General features: G+C 40.7%; 1 protein-coding gene across 2 annotated transcripts in view; it reads left to right on the forward strand.

Annotated features, from left to right (window-relative positions):
• The window catches only part of METTL8 (methyltransferase 8, tRNA N3-cytidine), a 77,808-nt gene extending 71,790 nt beyond the window's left edge, over positions 1-6,018 (forward strand). For both annotated transcript variants that reach the window (XM_070422774.1, XM_070422773.1), the window contains 3 exons: positions 1,282-1,388; positions 1,516-1,581; positions 2,341-6,018. In XM_070422774.1, the coding sequence (XP_070278875.1) occupies positions 1,282-1,388; positions 1,516-1,581; positions 2,341-2,531 (364 nt within the window). In that variant the 3' untranslated portion in view covers positions 2,532-6,018. The remainder of the gene's footprint in view (positions 1-1,281; positions 1,389-1,515; positions 1,582-2,340) is intronic.
• Positions 6,019-17,776: the final 11,758 nt, after the last annotated feature.

The raw sequence follows: 17,776 nt of genomic DNA on the forward strand, positions 1-17,776 counted from the left end.
CTTTAAGTAGCGTGGATAAAGTATGGATTAGCACACCAGCTACAATTTACCACTCTCCTCCCAGGGCAGACATTTGTCACTGATTTTGTACTCTGATCATCATTCCCAATGAGCCCTGAGTTCTTCTCAATAGAGCTCTGTAGGCAGCCAATGTCAAACACTGGGCATTAATATAAGATCTGAAATCTTTGCCATCTCTCACCCATATTTACACATAAGTCCAAGAACACTTTACCAAAAGCATTAAGTCAAGAACAGTAACAAGGGGTCGTATTTGATGGGGAACAAGATGCGTAGAATAAATAATGAAAGAAAGAAAGTAAAGGCTTCCCAGTATTAAGCCAGGACTTGCAGCGTGAATAGAATTTAAATAGGGAGAGAGCAAGGAGAGAATTCTTTAAGGGGAAACCACATAAACAAAGAAAGGCATGGACTGCTCAGAGCCAAGCATGTACAGTTTGGCTGGAGTTGATGCTTCAGATTAGGAAGTAGTGGGAAAGAGACAGGAAAAATTAATTGAGCAAAGCAATGATTTCACAAAACCATCATTTTAAGCAGAATAAGTCATTAATAATATGCAGGAATTGTTGACAGGGAGAATAATAAAACAGATTAGGAAGCTATTCTGTTTCTAGGCCTAAAGAGGTAGCAGTTTGTACCAAGGGAGTTCTAATGGGAAACAAAAGAGAAAAAATATCAAAGATGTCATTAAAAAAAGAAGAAGTAGAAGATAGAATTTGATGACCAAATTTGGAGAGGATAGTGGAAGAAGAGAGACCTGGAAGGGTTAATGATATCCTGAGGTGTTACACTTTGGTGAATGTCGTACCTTTGAACTAAATAAAGAAACCAGGATAAAAGGAGCTACTTTGGAGGAAAGGTGATTTCTGTTTAGATATGCACAATTTGGGATTGCTCTGGCTTATTTTTTATCTTGCAAGAAAAATAGATCGACATCCGTTTCTGTCTGCCTTGGACCTACTTTAATTTGCTGTAATTATCAGAAAATATCTCTGTGGTTTGGTAGTTGAGCTTTGACTTCATCCATCAAGCTCTGGTCATTTGGGTGATTTCTTGATACTCTAGGCCTTTTGAATCTGATAATTTAGCAAGTTGGTGTCCTTTTTCCTTTCTATACAAAATATTTTTTGTCTTTGTTGCCCTTATTTTTGTGGTTTAAGTTTCTTGGGCCTTATCGAACTTTTCTTATTTTATCTTTAAGAAATTAAAATTTGGTATATGAAACATTTCTGCAAACCGTATCTTGCTTTGTTTTCAAAGGATGCAAGGTGTTGTAAACCGATTGTCCAAGTTACTGAAACCTGGGGGGATGCTGTTATTTCGGGACTATGGAAGATATGATAAGACTCAGCTTCGTTTCAAAAGGGGTAATAGTATATTCAGTCTCAGATTATTTTCATGTGTTTCAAAGAATGCCTCATTTATATTTCATGTCAAGATTTTTTTTAAAGAAATACCAAGTTTCTCTTCTCATAATTATTTTTTTTTTTTCAGGGCACTGTTTATCTGAAAATTTTTATGTTCGAGGAGATGGTACCCGGGCATATTTCTTTACAAAAGGTATACTTATCTATAAGAAGAAATAATTAGCTGTAAAAAAATATTTTTGGTTATTGTTTACAGAGAGAAAATTCAGAAGCTCTAAAAATGAGGCTTTCATGCTTGATTAAACATTGGATGTCTTCACACTTTGGTGACTGTACTATTCTACATAACAGCTTGAAAATGGCCTTTTTGCCTTCTAATCTTTCTCTCCAGTGGAAACTGCTTTAAATAATCACTTGTTCCGTCCTTATACCCAAATGAAGGGATAGCCTGTTCCATTTCGGAGGTACTGTTTGTCCAGATATGAAAAAACTTGATGGTAGGCCACAGCAGAGGCAGGAGTATGATTTTAAGAGTCCCTAGAAAATTACTTAGCTCTTGTCACTTTCTCATTTTAAAAAAGTATTGAAAATGAATCCTGTGCTCAAGGACTTTCCCCAAACTTATGTGAATAGTATTATAAAGTGTCATTTGGGATCTCTGCAAACCAATAAAAACTCAAACGGGGAGGCACCTTTCAAAATATTGAAAGCTGTCACCAATACTGTTGTACATCTCTGCTTGCTGTGCCAACCTGTTTATACTTGGTGTGTTTGGGTGAAGTGGAAGAAACCCACTTAGTTTCACGTTCCCTTCATTGTTTTGTATTGAGTATTTGTTAGTAAAAATGAAATTTAGATGGTCAGTCATTTCATTTAATGTTCCATGTTTCTGACTGCCCCTCCCCCTCCCCAGTCATATGTCACACACTTGATTGCTATTTTTGTCTCACAGGGGAAGTCCACAGTATGTTCTGCAAGGCTGGGTTGGACGAGAAGCAAAATCTGATTGATCGCCGCTTACAAGTCAATAGGAAAAAACAAGTGAAAATGCACCGAGTATGGGTTCAAGGCAAATTCCAGAAACCATTACACTTGACTCAAAAAAGCTCCATCCACATCAGCATTTGCACTCCTTTCGCATAGCTGAACTCTGTGCCATGTTGAGGTGCAAACCAAAGGACCACACTATTCAAAGATTTATATAAATTTTATATTTATGAAAAGACAGAAGAAGAGAATGTATCTATTCTGCTGTTTATTGTGGGCGAGCTCTTTGGTGTATTGTAAGCAGGTGTAAGTGGTTTGGAAGAGTGCACCATAGCCTGTGTTTTCAAAACTTAATATGAGCAAGCTTGTTTGAATTTTGTAAGCATGCAATTTAATTACTGTCATAAGTCATGATTCTGAGAAGCCATGACCTTCCATTTTTCAGAAGAGGAGAAAATCACCTACGCTATTTATATATTAGTCAAACACAGTTTAACTCCCTCCTGTGTTATCTGGTAGCGGACAGGCAGCTCACCTTGTTTCCAGGGAAAATCACAAGCCCAAGACAAAGGTGTGTTGTTTTTATTGTTTTGTTGTCTGTTTTCCCCCCCAAATTTTTTTTTTTTTAAATTCAGAGACTGATGTCTGAAAGAGAATTTCAGTTTATCTTTCCTTTTCTAAAATTGGGGAATTATGACCCATGCTAAAATTATTTTCAGACTATTAGGTGTTCAAATCATTTTAAGTTCTCCTTAAGACAACTATTTATATCCAAGAAAATTCTTAAATTGTAGCAATTAAAAATTTATTTACCACCTTGCCTCAAAAAGGATATAAGTTAGCTTGTGTATTGCACATTAATAGAATAGAATTTCTAAGAGTGGTCTTTCATTTGTTACTAGGTACTTACAGAGTTTCTAAGATTGCTTTTTCTTTTAATTATTTGTTACTAAGTACTTACATTGTGCTGAATTATCTGGAATAATACAATAAATAAAGACCCAGCCCTGTTTTCAGAGAGCATCAATATTATCTAGCTGGCAAAGCAAAACGTGCACATTGCAAGCCTCTAAATCAAGATTAAAGATAATATATGATCAAGTACTCAAGTAGGGAGCTTAACAGCTGGTGGACATTGATGAGGAGTCACAGAAATCTGGGAGAAATGGACAGTCTCTTCAAAGGACCACCATCGCAATAATTCAATCCCCACTATTTTTCCTTTTTTAATTTACTTAAGACTCAACTTCCTGGGAGAATGTGATTGGTCCAATTTAGGTCATGGATTACCTCTTAATAGGCTGGGGCAGGGCAGCTTCATTGATGGTGCCACCAGAATGTATAGAATGGAGGAAAGTTCCTCAAAGGAAAATCAAGACAATATTATTTTTTTTAATAATAGGGGAGGGATGCTGCCCAGTCACAAACAGGGTGTCACATGGTGATGGTCACAGTAGTAATAGTGGTTCTGAAAGATCTTTGTGGGATGGAAGGGGGAAGAGTCAGGGTTCTGGGAGGGGGTCCTTGAATGTACGCTCTCAAGATGGTGAGAAAACATATTTGGTGCAGGACATTCATGATGATAATAGTGGAGAAAAGATAGGGAGAGGGTCATCTTATAGACAGACTAGAATGGAGGACACATCGGGGTCTAGTCCCCGGACTGGAGCATCTGAGGTTGGTTTGTTTCTGTTTTATCCTACTCATGGCATGTTATAAATGTATCTGGAGAGATTGGTTGAGGGGTCATCTAAAGAATGGAATACAGAGATGAGGACAAGGAAGACCACAGAAAGGTTTTTGTACACACTTGCCTTGGTAGCAAGTCTTCAGAAGTACAATATCCAGGTTTGTTTAAACATGCATGTCAGTAAATGTAAAAGTTAAAATTTGCTGGAGACTCTTAACTTGGTTGTCTTTCATAATTAAAGTGTACATTTACTAGCCAAGCTAGTAATGAAAGTATTACATACAGCAAGGGGAGTTAGATAAGTTAATGTTGCTATGGGAACCCCAGCAGATCTTGTTTCTTAATTTCAAAATCATGGCCCAAGGTGGTTTTAAAAACAACAGAAGGTGAAATTATTCTCACATTCTCACACATGTAAATTGTACTGTCTCTCTCAGTCCTAAATAGCAGATTCAAGCCTGCCTCTTGACTGGCGCAGTAAAATTCAGCTTCGTGTCTTTCTATAGCGTATTACAGCATGTAGTTAACCTTTAGAAGCTTCAAAATAACAGCAACCGGATTTGGACTGTGAGACACAAACTGTCCTCTTTTGAGCTTTGTCTAGCATAGACCTCCTATTCCACGTAATGGCTCAGTAGGGCCATTTCTACCAGTGTCTTAAGTTTGTTGGTCAGTCTTCTGACCTGAATCAACCCCCTATTTTGCCCCAAAAAGGATATAAGTCGGTTTGTGTATTGCTAGAAATGTAGATTTTTGGGCAGAGGAAGAAAAAAAGAGAAAGCCCTGATTTGGAATATTGCCTTAGGTATTAACAAAATCATGAAGTGTTACAAATGCTCCTGCTTGGGTATTAATTTAAGCTATTTGCTAATTGCATGAAATTTTTATTTTTCCCTTTAGACAGAGTTTGATATTTAAAAATCCATCTTCTGAAGGAGCTAGATTTTGAGAGGTCCATTTTCTTTTTCTTTTTTCCCATTTTCTTTCTAACAGAAAAAGATATGTTCTTTCATCTTCTTAGGCTACAGAAACAATGAAATATGCTATATTGAAAATGTACATTCCATTTTTTTCCATTTCTAAAAATTCACTTTTGAGCATTTTCCAAATGTAAAAATTCTCACACACGTGAAGAACTGTTTGAGAGGGTTGTGAGAAAAGCCAAGGTAACAGTTTCTATTTTTAAAAGTTTTGCATGCAGTATGACACATTTGTCAGATTGAAACACCCAGTTAATGTTGATTTCTGAGAGCTTATTTGCTGTTTGTCTCAGTTCCATATGCTTTGTCTCTGAACTATGATCGCACTGAGGGTTCTACCATTATGCAGTCTGAATTTTTGCTGTACTCTGGTTTCTATGTGAAAATTCATCCATATGCAGAGAGCTGCCCTCCTGGACATCTGAACCATTTAGACCAGTGGTTCTCTACCTGTCGGTTGCGATGACCCTTTCACAGGGGTCACCTAAGACCATCCTGCATATCAGATATTTACATTATGATTCATAACAGTAGCAACATTATAGCTATGAAGTAGCAACGAAAATAATTTTATGATTGGGTCACAACATGAGGAACTGTATTTAAAGGGCCAGAAGGTTGAGAACCACTGATTTAGACTGTTAAGCTTCAAGTAGCTTAAATTCTTGCTCCCAAGCCCCTATGCTGTGTTCTTATGATTTTCGGACTCATCAAAGCCAAGATCTGAAGCCTGAGTGTGTCTCGAATTGTAACTTGTAATTGGTTTTAATGTTTATTAAGCTCCTCAGCAGTGCAGGTGACTTCACATTTGCATCACTAATAGACCTTTCAGAACTTCTGCTCCTCCGTTTCCTGCCTCTTAGTCATCAGTAGACATGTTGGCGTGGCTATTTTCCCCCACTTGTGAAAGCGCATTGTAAATTCTAAAACCCCGAATATATGTGAGGTATTGTTATTAATAAAAGCATTTACAGTCTACCAGGCAGCACACTGAGCACTCCAGCATCAGAAACTTTTTCAATGGTTTTATGAGACCTTGTGAGAATGCTGTGGAAAAGTATGGCCTCGCGTCAGACAGGAAGTGTGGGTCCTAGTTTCTATTGAACTGCTCAGCTACCCTTAATCACTGTTTTGTTTTTTATATACTACACTTTTATTTACTTCATTTAACCCTCAAGCTCCTACGAATTAGCTTTATTGTAACTATTTAACCGATGAGACAGGACTCTGAGATGTCAGTGATAGCCACAGTTTGTACCCAGAACTGTTTGATTCCAAACCTCTACTCTCATCAGTGCACTTTTAATTGAAAGGCTCGAATGCTGCTCAGAAAGCTGCTGGAGAAGAAAGCGAGTTTCTGAATAAAACGGGGAATTTTAACAATGGATGGGAGTTTGGATCAGATGACCTTCAAGGTTACTACAGCTCATTCTAGCTCCAGTGAGTCTATGAAATAAGTAGGTTGCACTTGTCCACAGTAACAAACTGGGAAGGAAGGGAATAAAAGGAACCAGGAGGAATGACGAAGCAAAAGCCTTCCATTAGTTCTTTTACGCATTCTGTATATTTAATTCTCTTACCCCACCCACTTCAGCCTTCAGCCTTCTACTTGGCTTCCCTCCGGGTAAGCAGAGCACCCAATACTTGCATCCTCCTCACTTAAAGAAAAAAATTAGTCTGTACAGCCAGGGGAGGGGAAGCCTTCAAAGAGATTCGGCTCTAGCATAATCTAATCTATGTGAATTCATGGAGTGTCAGTATAAAATATGAGTGAAAACATCTTTATTTAAAACATTGTCTGTACATTAATGCCAATTCAAGCATAAAATATTGAGCATTTCTTGGAATATGGTTTGAGATTTGAGAGGCACAAGGTACCAGCAGGATAGCTTTGGTGTAGTTATAAATATGAATAGAAGTAAAGTAACAGTTTCATCTTCATTTATAATGAATCGATATTGCGGCCTCAAAGCTACAGGGAAGAATGGATGCCAAAATCTGTCCTTCGTTAACATATGCCTTAAGTGACAGGAGAGAGTGTGAAAGACAAAATGTCTTTTTCCTCTGAGCATGAATCAGCAACACGCAGTAACAAGCAAGTAATAATAGTTCTGCTGCAAGTGTCTATAGACTGCAGTGGTTCTCCACCTTGGCTGCACATTAGAATCACCTGGGAATCTTGTTAAACTCCTGATTTCTGGGCCTCGTCCTCCGGAAATTCTGTTTCATTGTTACTAATGATGAGGCCCAGGAATCAGGATTTTAACAAGATTCCCAGGTGATTCTGATGTGTAGCCAAGGTTGAGAACCACTGCTATAAAGGGTAAGGAAAACAGCATCAAACGGAAAAAGCAAGTGCACCTGCAGGAGGGCCCAGGAGGCTGCAGAGCACAGCTCTCTTGAGCACCATCCCGAAATGTCTCAGAGTACAGTGACCTCAACTCTGGCAAGCCAGGTTGGCATGAGATCGGCGGAGCATATTAAAACCTGCAGATGGTCAAAGACAGCCCACCCTCAGCTGCCTCTGCAACTCATCAGAGGCAAGCCACAAGGCACCACTACTTGTTCAAGAGTTTAAACAGCTGCTTGGATTCTCCAAAGCATGTGGTTTCACAACCACTTAACCTTTCATAAGGAGCTGCTAGAGGCAGGTGAATGAATACACACACATTAACACTTGAGGGGAGGAAAAGTATTTTTTTCCTCTGTCCTTCTAAGTTCTTGGCTAAGACCTCTGTCAAGATAGACCGGGCTGGTGCTCAGTGGTTAGAGCATTGGCCCGTGGACCAGTGGTTAGGATTAACAAGAGAGAGAGAGAGAGAGAGAGAGACCAACAGTAGGAAACCAACAAAAGTTTAATCATGTATATACCAGTACCTCCTTATACATGGGAAAGACCCCAGGAAAACTGGGTAACTCCCCAAAATGGCCAAAGCCATCACCTTAGATGCCATCGTCAGCTTAGAACAAAAGATGCTTGGGTAGGGTGGGGAGCCAGTTGAGGGAGGTGACCAGGAAAAGCACAGTAAACAAGGGTAAGGTTGTTATGCAGATTGAAGTTCTTGCCTCCTCCACTGATAAGTTTTTAGAGATTTAGAGTCATTCTTCTCTTCTTGATGCACCATTACATTTCCCTTATGCAAATGTCTCTCTAAAAAAGGTAACTTCTAGTCGGTTGTCAGAGCTTTTCCTATTTGCTATTGCTTAAAAATAATCAGCCTAAAATAATCCTTATGCCAAAGAGGCATATTTTAGGGTGACAACTCCTGCTCCACTTTATCCTATATAATAAAAGGGTAATATGCAAATTGACCCTAACAGCAGAATGACTGGGAATGACTGGTCACTATGACACACACTGACCATCAGGGGGCAGATGCTCAATGCAGGAGCTGTCCCCTGGTGGTCTGTGCACTCCCACAGGGGGAGCTCTGCTCAGCCACAAGCCAGGCTGATGGCTGCCAGCACAGCGGTGGTGGCGGGAGCCACTCCCACCTCCTCAGCAGCGCTAAGGATGTCCGACTGCAGTTCAGGTCTGCTCCCTGCTGGCAAGTGGACATCCCCCGAGGGCTGCCGGGCCTAGGGAGCGGGCCTAAGCCAGCAGGTGGAAATCCTCCCAAGGGGTCCCAGACTGCAAGAGGGCATAGGCCAGGCTGAGGCCCCCCGCCCCAGCGCACAAATTTTTGTGCACCGGGCCTCTAGTATTACATAAGGAGAAAAAAGGTCAATACTTTAAGTAGGAGCAGATGGACTTCACATAGTTACAGATAGAGTCCAATTAGCTGTGCGCTTGGCCTCCCAGTGATTTTCGTCTTTATCTTTGATTTTCTCCAACAGACAGGCACTAAGTAGAGCCTGGGCTCCAGGATACATGCATTTCTATCAGCTGACACCTACCAAATTAGGTGAGCCATCGATTGCCTCCCCAAAGCCCCAACCATTATGTCTCCTACTTGGGCCGATGGGGTTTGGTCCGGGAAAACCATGAGTTTTGTTATCCTTATACAAATTCTTTGGTAGTTTTCAACCCATTCCTCCTTTATGCTGCACTTCCTAGCTCATTGCAGAAAAAAAACAGAAACTAGTTTTTTGGGTTTTTTTCAGTTAATCTATACATATATTGATTGTTGGTTGTTTAAAAAAATATGGGGAACAGCAATCACCCTGTGTGTCTTAAAGCCTTTTCCATTGGGGAAAAGTGCTAAAACCAAGTGACTTTCTAAAATTAATGCTGAGATACTGTTGAGTCAATTGCATTAGTTTTTTTGTTTTTTAATGTTATGTACTTAACATAAGCAATGCTATTCAGTTGCTGCCTCGTTTCTCTCACCTCTTGCTTCCCAGGAGTAACTTGTCTTTCTCCCAGTGTTGTCCTGCTGAACAGAATGTTTGCCATAGAGAATGTGATAGCTCCTCATACATCTTGAGTTCACCCCACTCCCTCAGGTGGGCCGAGACAGTGGTCCCTCAAGCAGAACTTGGAACTAGCACCAAAAAGCACCTGAAAGAGAATGACTGAAATTGCCGGAATCACATGCTGCATTGAAGCAAGGAAATTCGTCATACTTCTTCCTTCACAGCCCTCATTTATTGTAATGTATATATTCCACTTTGACCCTAGAACAGTGGTTCTCAACCTTCCTAACGCCGCCACCCTCCAATACATTTCCTCATGTTGTCGCGACCCTCAATTTCATTGTTACAAATTGAACATAATTAAAGCATAGTAATTAATCACAAAAACAATATGTAATTATATATGTGTTTTCCGATGGTCTTAGGCGACCCCTGGGAAAGGGTCGTTTGACCCCCAAAGGGGTCGAGACCTACAGGTTGCGAACCACTGCTCTAGAAGATTTGTTTTTTTTAATGCAAATGAAAAAATGAAGTTCAGGATTCAGGAAAGTATTTATTCTATGAATGTACCCTTCCCATGAATGTATGTACTCTTTTTTAAAAAATATATTTTATTGATTTTTTACAGAGAGGAAGGTAGAGGGACAGAGAGTTAGAAACATCAATGAGAGAGAAACATCGATCAGCTGCCTCCTGCACACCCCCTACTGGGAATGTGTCTGCAACCAAGGTACATGCCCTTGACTAAAATCGAACCTGGGACCCTTCAGTCCACAGGCTGACTCTCTATCCAGTGAGCCAAACCGGTTAGGGCAGAATGTATGTACTCTTAATCCACCAGTCTTTCTGGGGTCTCTTCATTTGCAGCTTTGTTTCCTGACAGAACAGTTGGGCTCTGGAGATTAGTGAAACAAAGCTGCAGTATAACCATTGGCCATGTAAGAAGCGTCCAAACCTGTAGAGATTTTTTTAGTTTATTTGAGTTTATTTGCCAGGAAGCAAATCTCAATGGATTGAGAAAAGGCTTCAGAGAAAGGAAGTTTTGCACCTTATTTTGTACATCACAAGCAAAAGGGAAGACATAAGGGGGTTACATTGAAATCCATCGGTGATAGATTAGGGAGGAAGGAGAGAGCAGAGTGGGGAAATCTCTGAGATTAGATAAAAAGTAGAATGGATAGACACATACTTCTTTTACATTGGTGGGTATAGGATCGTTAACATTTACAGCACATAGAGACAGTATGCGGGGAACAAGATAACAAGGAGGGGTTCTGTGGTCTGCTCTGGTGGGAGATTGTGCCCCGGGGGGTCTGGAAAAAAGGAGATTACCCTGACATCCAAAGATATGTTATTGTAGATGCAAAAAGACCATAGGCAAAGATTGACCTTTGTCAGGGAAGATACCGGCCTAGGACATGACTACCCACCATGACTCACTTTTAGTTAGACAGTTTTAATTTCAGACCATCTTATGTGGTTACTTTCTGTCTCTGAGTTTGTAAGGCCACCGAGCAGGCCTCCACCCTGAGCTTGTGAGATTTAGTATGTGGCCCCTTTTTTGTCCACACCATTCTTGTTTTACTACCATTTCTTAAACGCTTTCTCTTCCTAACTCACTCTCCAGGTGCTTCTTTCTCTTGCCAAATAGTGCAAGGAAATACTTTTGCAGATCTTTTGTTTACTTTAGAAAAACATCGCTGATCCAGGCTTTCCCATTCAGGAGTGCTGCTCATTTCCTGACTGGCCTTTAGAGTTTGGCTCAGTAGCAACTTGGGAATTTGTTTCCTAAGGAGTGAAAGGAGCTGGGGGCCCAGGAGCCCCATGCTGGGAGGAGAATTAAGTTCTGCTCATTCCCTGGATAAGCCAGCTGACGGTTTCCTCATAGATTCCTCCCACTCCCACCCCATTCCTCAAATTTTTAATGTTTAGTCATTTAGCTTTGACTTTTTAAAAGACATTTTAATAGGGTTGTTTCTCCCCAAGTGAATGCAGAATCTGATCATATGCACAGGGAAACGCTCAAGAATAATGAATTCCTTGTGTGCTGTTGTTCACCTACACTGCGATGCACTACACATGCAAGGCTTACTCCTACTCCCATCCCATTGCCAGTGTCTGGCCTGGTGCAGGAGGAGTTGGTACACCAAGGGGATTTGGCTTGGGCTACCTCACTTTCTAGGTCACAAGACCAGCAAGTTAATGAAATTTTGGTCATTATTCTGTTGAGCATTGTCTTACTTCATGTAAGTTTTATAAATCTTTGGTGCTTTCTTTTCTTTGCTACATTTACATTAAATTCTAGGTATGCAACCATATCTATACTATAATTATGTTTATATATGAATATAAGCTACTCTTGGTTCATCCTACCTTGGGCACTTTATTCATAGTTTGTTTTGAGGTGCCTAACTTTCCAAAGACACAGGCTTTCTAAACCTAGAGCCTATAATTTTATATATTAATGCATTTTTACATTAAAAGATATTTGGATTAGAAAACATTGAATGATAAACACAGAAAACACTGACCGACAAAATACCTGTGGTAGGTATTTTCTTTCTTTAAAGCCGTAGTCTGTAATATAAAATAATATGGCAAATAAAATACCATGTTCGGGAGAGGGGAAGTACAAAGACAACGCTGTTGGCATAGACAAGGTCCAGTTGAGGACGTGGGCCGTGTCAATATGGTGACAGGAAGTGGGTCAGTCATTCCTCTAACGCTAAGACAAGCACAGACAGGCACCACTAGGAAAGACCCGCAGCAGAAGCAAGCCACACTCTGGCTCAGAGGAAGTAGGCAGTGTTCACAGGCAGACTAGCCACATACTGCTCCAGTGACCCAAAGAAAAACACAAGGTCAGAGAAGATTGTGGCACAAGTGATTTGTAACTAACTCTCAGAGAACCGGACTGTAAGCATAAATGCTCCTGACTGGCCTAGAAGAGCCAAAGAAAGCGCTCTAACTAAGCCGTGGGAATGGGAAGGCTACAGAGGCCATGAGCTTTTTTGTTTACCTGAATCATATACCACAGATGCAGCTAATAAGACATTCTGTTCCTGATACTTTTTTAAAGATATATTTTTTATTGATTTCACAGAGGAAGGGAGAGGCAGAAAGAGATAGAAACATCAATGAGAGAGAACTGACTGCCTCCTACATGCCCCACACTGGGGACTGAGCCCACACATGTGCCCTGGCCCAGAATCGAACTGTGACCTCCCGGTTCATAGGTCAACACTTGATACTTTCTAGAAGAGCAAAGATTTGCCTTTATCTGATACTTCCTTTTGGTTCCAGAGCTCTTGTGTTTGTTTTCTACCATGACATGTCACAAACGATGGGGCACAGCTTTAGGAGGAACACACCCAGAGAGGTGTGGGTAGAATGGGGGCATTGGCCAAGCCAGAAGATTGCCTTCGTTCCCCAGCGTGGCAGAGGAAGGTCTAGCACGTATTTTTCGGAAGGGAACAGATTAAGTATCAGTCTAATAGAGTCACCATGTGATCCAAGATCCACTGACCTTCTGAGAGGAAATAAGAGCAGGGCAAGTGAAGAATGCAGGTCAGAGTAACCTACCAGACAAGACCACACAATCACTGCCATCTGATGATGTTTGAGAGAGGCCCAGTAAATAATATCCCTATATTACCCAACCAAATTTAAACCAACTGAGAAAGACTAAGATGTCAACTGATGAAGATTAAAATGCTCTGGCAGGTGTGGCTCAGTTGGTTGTGCTTCGTCCCATGCACAGGGGGTCGGGGGGAGCGGGCCTAAGCTGTCAATTGGACATTCCCGGACTGCGAGAGGGTGGAGGCCAGGCTGAGGGATCCCCGCCCCCTGAGTGCACGATTTTCGTGCACCAGGCCTCTAGTTTACCTATAAGCCTAGAGTAGCTTACCTGATCTGTAAGCAATGCCTTAGTGATGGATGGAATCTGCAGAGTATGTGCTGATACCTGTACATGGTTGGAATACTGGGAGTGGCAAGCAAAATGAATTTCCAAAGTTATAACCGGTGACTTATTCTGGGAGCCCTACTATACTTAAACCTTTACTAGACTACTAAGGAAATGGCCAGGAAGTCTAGCAGCTATGCTGAGCACTATTCTGACATTGACTCACAAAAACAATAGTTATATCTCTAGTCTTGCTTTGCCTTCTCATACTATCTGAGGTGAAGGAACAGTTGTTTTTTGTTCTGTTTTGCCCCTATCCAACCTGTCTCATACCAATACCTTTGTAAAACACAAGATGAATTACTAAGGAAAAAAACGTGCTCTGGTTCCTGGCATTGTGTTTCCTGGTCTCTGCCCTCTCCCCACAATCTCTCCTTCTTACCTCCCAGTCAGTGCGTTCCAGACACCACACTAGGTTTGGGGAATGAAAGGATGGACAGGAAAAAGTAGAGATAGACAATATACAAGCCCAAGATTTTTATTAGTGTCAACAGCTATAAACTTACCTGGTTTCTCTACGAACCTTTCACAGACTGGGAATGAAACCGTGCACAGACCAGCACCTGCCCACGGCCCACACCTTGAGCTGCTCTGCTCTCTAGTCTAGACGACAGGGAGACTAAATATCCACATCATAGTATTTGTCCTGCTTTGCCTCCTGAACCCTGTGGTCTCTCTTCACCTTGGGGTGTACAGTGCCAGGACCTGAGCCATTGCACCTAGGAAATATTTGGTCCAGGTGCTCAGTGCTTTCCCCTGGGATCCTTTTCATGCAATTGACTGTGTTAAACATAGAAAACACCTGACCTGGGGCTCCTGGTGGTTATTGTTCCTTTTATTTGTTCACTTTTAAAACTTTGCTTTTGCCCTGGTAAGGTGGCTCAGTTGGGTGGAGTGTCATTCCATACATTAAAAGGTTGCAGGTTCGATCCCCACTCAGGGCACATACAGAACGTTTCTCTCTCACATTGATGTTTCTCTTTCTCCCTTCTTCTCTCTCAAGTCAATGGAAATGTCCTCAGGTGAGAATTTAAAATGATAATAAATTAAATAAAATTTTGACTTTTTGTGAATATATAAATAGGTGCAAAATACTTTCTATGCTGACTTAAAATGGAAATGGAGATAATTCTATTCTTTTGTTAAAGTCATAACTTAATGATTTCCCTCCCCCCACTGAATGGTATTTCAAAGGCTGGGTAAATGCCAAACTTAAAGAACATGGAGAACTTAGGAAAAGGCCAGAGATAGATAAAAAATTATTAATAGTTTGTTTATAGGGTCATGACTAGAGGTTGAAAAAGGTGTGTTTGTTTACCTAGAAGAAGAGCATACTAGAAAATGAGAATGATGGCTCCCAGGCAAAAACAGGTAAAAAAAAAAAAAAGGTTCTCAGAGAAGAAATGAATGTGGGATCCGTTTGGATATAAATCCTAGCTTTGCTTCTGCTGGTTGTGTAACCTTAAGCAAGATACTTAATATCTCTGAACCTTAGTGTCCTCAAATATAAATTGGAGATGATACTGCTTACCTGAGAATTGTTGCAAGGACTAAATATAATGCACATCTAGTGCAAGGCATGATGCCTGGATATGATTGGTGCTTAATATGTGGTAATTAACATCATTCCTAATAGATTTTTTTAAACAAAGGATTGTGATTAAGTCCTCATCTCTTTGAAGAGAGAACTGGACTCTTCCTGCAATTTAAATAAATTAGTCATAAGTATCTGTTCCTAATGCCAATCAATGATCATTGGCATTAATTCCATGCCAACAGGAATTCCCAAGTTGGGGTATGGTGAAGAAGGAAACTGTATTCAGTGCAAACGGTGATATACAGCATGGCTATGAAAATAGCACCATGGTGGAACAGTTCTGGGCCAGGTGGGTCTTGGAGCCAGGCCCCTCAACAGCTACACAGCTCTTACATAGTCTGCTCCAGCGAGACATCTCCTTCAGTGTTTCAACTCTAGCCAAGAAAATGCAGTCTTCAAGGGAAAATGCAGTTTTCCATGGAAAAGTGCGCTATTTGAGCCAGAGGGGAGCTGGTTTATATGGACAGAAGTCCTGCCTCTGGTTCCTGATTGGTCTGTCCTCATACAAAGGAGGATGTCAAATCCTCACAGTTTGATTGGTCCAAAAGGCACTGTCCTGATTGGTCAGAACAGAGCCTTTCTGATTGGTCAGAGCTGCACAGCAGATGAAGGAAAACCTCAATCCTATTGGTTGAAATAGGATTCCAGGAAACCTTTATAAGGGCTGGCTTAAATGGCAGAAACAGTGCAGGCAGACTTCTTTCTGAAGTGCAGTTTGCATGAGAGGCACTTCTGCAGAAATGGCTGCTAGGCTCTGCTTGTTTTGTTTTAATTTGAGTCCAGTTAGCCACCAGGAACCCTTCTTAGTCCTCAGGGTTCACACTATGAAGAGTTGAGTTTTCTTATTTCAAAAAGTCATTGCTGTTTCCTTGGCTTATGTTCAATTCTGTTCAAATATTTATTAAGCATCCACTATGTGTGAGAAACTGTGTCATCTCCTGGGTATCAGAAACTGTGCTGGGTACAGAATATTGGAATGAATAAGACTTAGTCTTTCTCTTTAGAAGCCTACAACTTAGAGTGGATGCCCATTTGTCTGAGATATGATATCTTCTACTTAAATCTATGGCTCCAGCTGGCCAACACCATTTTGACTACCCTAGCCTATCAAACCCCGTTATATCAATTGGCATCCTCATTGATAGACCCTTTTCAAGGTCTTCCATGAATACATCTAGTCATGTGCTACCCAACAAAAGCCAAACAAAGCATGTGAAACAAGTCCTCAAGGTGTAGCCCCTGGGCCACATACCCTCTGGTGTTCAAGATCACTTTTAATAATGCTGCTCATAGATCATTACCTCCTGTCACAGTATTTAGGGCTTCCACGCGCAATACCTCTCAACACCATTCAGCATCACCACAATCCATCCAACTGAAATGAGTTCTGGGCTGCCTTCAGGGGATCTGTAAGACTCCCCCTAATAGTGCTACAAAGCCCCATCCCATGCACCATCAGAAGGAACCTGATCTGGCTCACCTCTTGCCACAATCATCACCTGATCCTCACATAAACTCAAAAACTAGCCTCTCTCCGACTGAGAGAAAATATTTGCAAATAATTTGATAATGGATTAATATCCAGAATATGTAAAGAACTCCAACAAACTCAACAACAACAAAAAACCCAATTAAAAAAATGAATGAAGGACTTAAATAGACATTTCTCCATGTACAAATGGCCGGCAAGCATATGAAAAGATGTTCAACATCACTAATCAAAGCCACAATGGGATAGCACCTTACACCCATAAGAAAGACTACTATCAAAGAGAAAAAAACAAGTGTAGGTGAGGATGTGAAGAAATTGGAACCCTTGCACACTTTTGGTGGGAATGTTAAATGGTGCAATACCTATGGAAAAACAGCATGATGGTGTGGGGGTCCAGAACGAGCCACCCCAAGATGTACCTCAGTGATATGCAGATTATTATGAGCTAAACACAATTTCAGTTCAGGCTCAAGAGCAGGCTCCTCCTACTCCCTTTACCTACCCAGAAGAATTTGAATTAGAGGCCATACACATAAGAGATTACCAGAGATAACTTCTTTTAATCTATCTACTAATTACTGAATGTCTGCTCTCCATATCCTACAATAACCTTTTGAAACCCCTAAGACAACTTACCTCATCCCTAGCTCAGGATGTCTGATATACCTCAATCCCCCTTTCATCTCTAACTCTGTCATGCACATGGGGTTCCTATATGAAGCAGATTTGATTTTCTCTTGTTAATATGCTGCCTGTTAATTTGATTGTTTGGTCAGCCCAAAAGAACCAGAAGAGCAGAGGGGAAAATTTTTTTTCTTCCCCACAGTAGTCTCTCAAAAATTAAAGATAGATTTACTATATGACCCAGAAATCTCACTTCTGGATATATACCCAAAAGAATTAAAAGCAGAGACCAAAGATATTTGTATCTCCACTTCATAGCAGCATTATTTGCAATAACCAAAAGGTGGAAGCAACCCACGTGTCCATCAACAGATGAATGAGAAACAAAATGTGGTATGGACATGCAAAGGAATATGATTAATCTTAAGAAAGAAGGAAATTCTGACACATGCTTCAACATGAATGAACCTTGAGGACATTATGCTAAATGAAATAAGTCAATCACAAAATAACATATGTAATGCGATTCCACTTATTTGAGGTACTTAGAATAGTCAAATTCACAGAGACAGAAAGTAGAATGGCAGTTGCCAGGGGCTGGAGAACATGAGGAATGGGGAGTTATTGCTGGATGGGTATAGAGTTTTAATTTTGCAAGATGAAAGAATTATGTGGATGATAGTAATGGTAGCACAACA

This window comes from Myotis yumanensis, unplaced genomic scaffold, assembly GCF_028538775.1.
Source record: "Myotis yumanensis isolate MYYU_CA2020_CCGP unplaced genomic scaffold, mMyoYum1.0.hap1 SCAF_8, whole genome shotgun sequence".
In the NCBI taxonomy this organism is placed as follows: Eukaryota; Metazoa; Chordata; class Mammalia; order Chiroptera; family Vespertilionidae; genus Myotis; species Myotis yumanensis.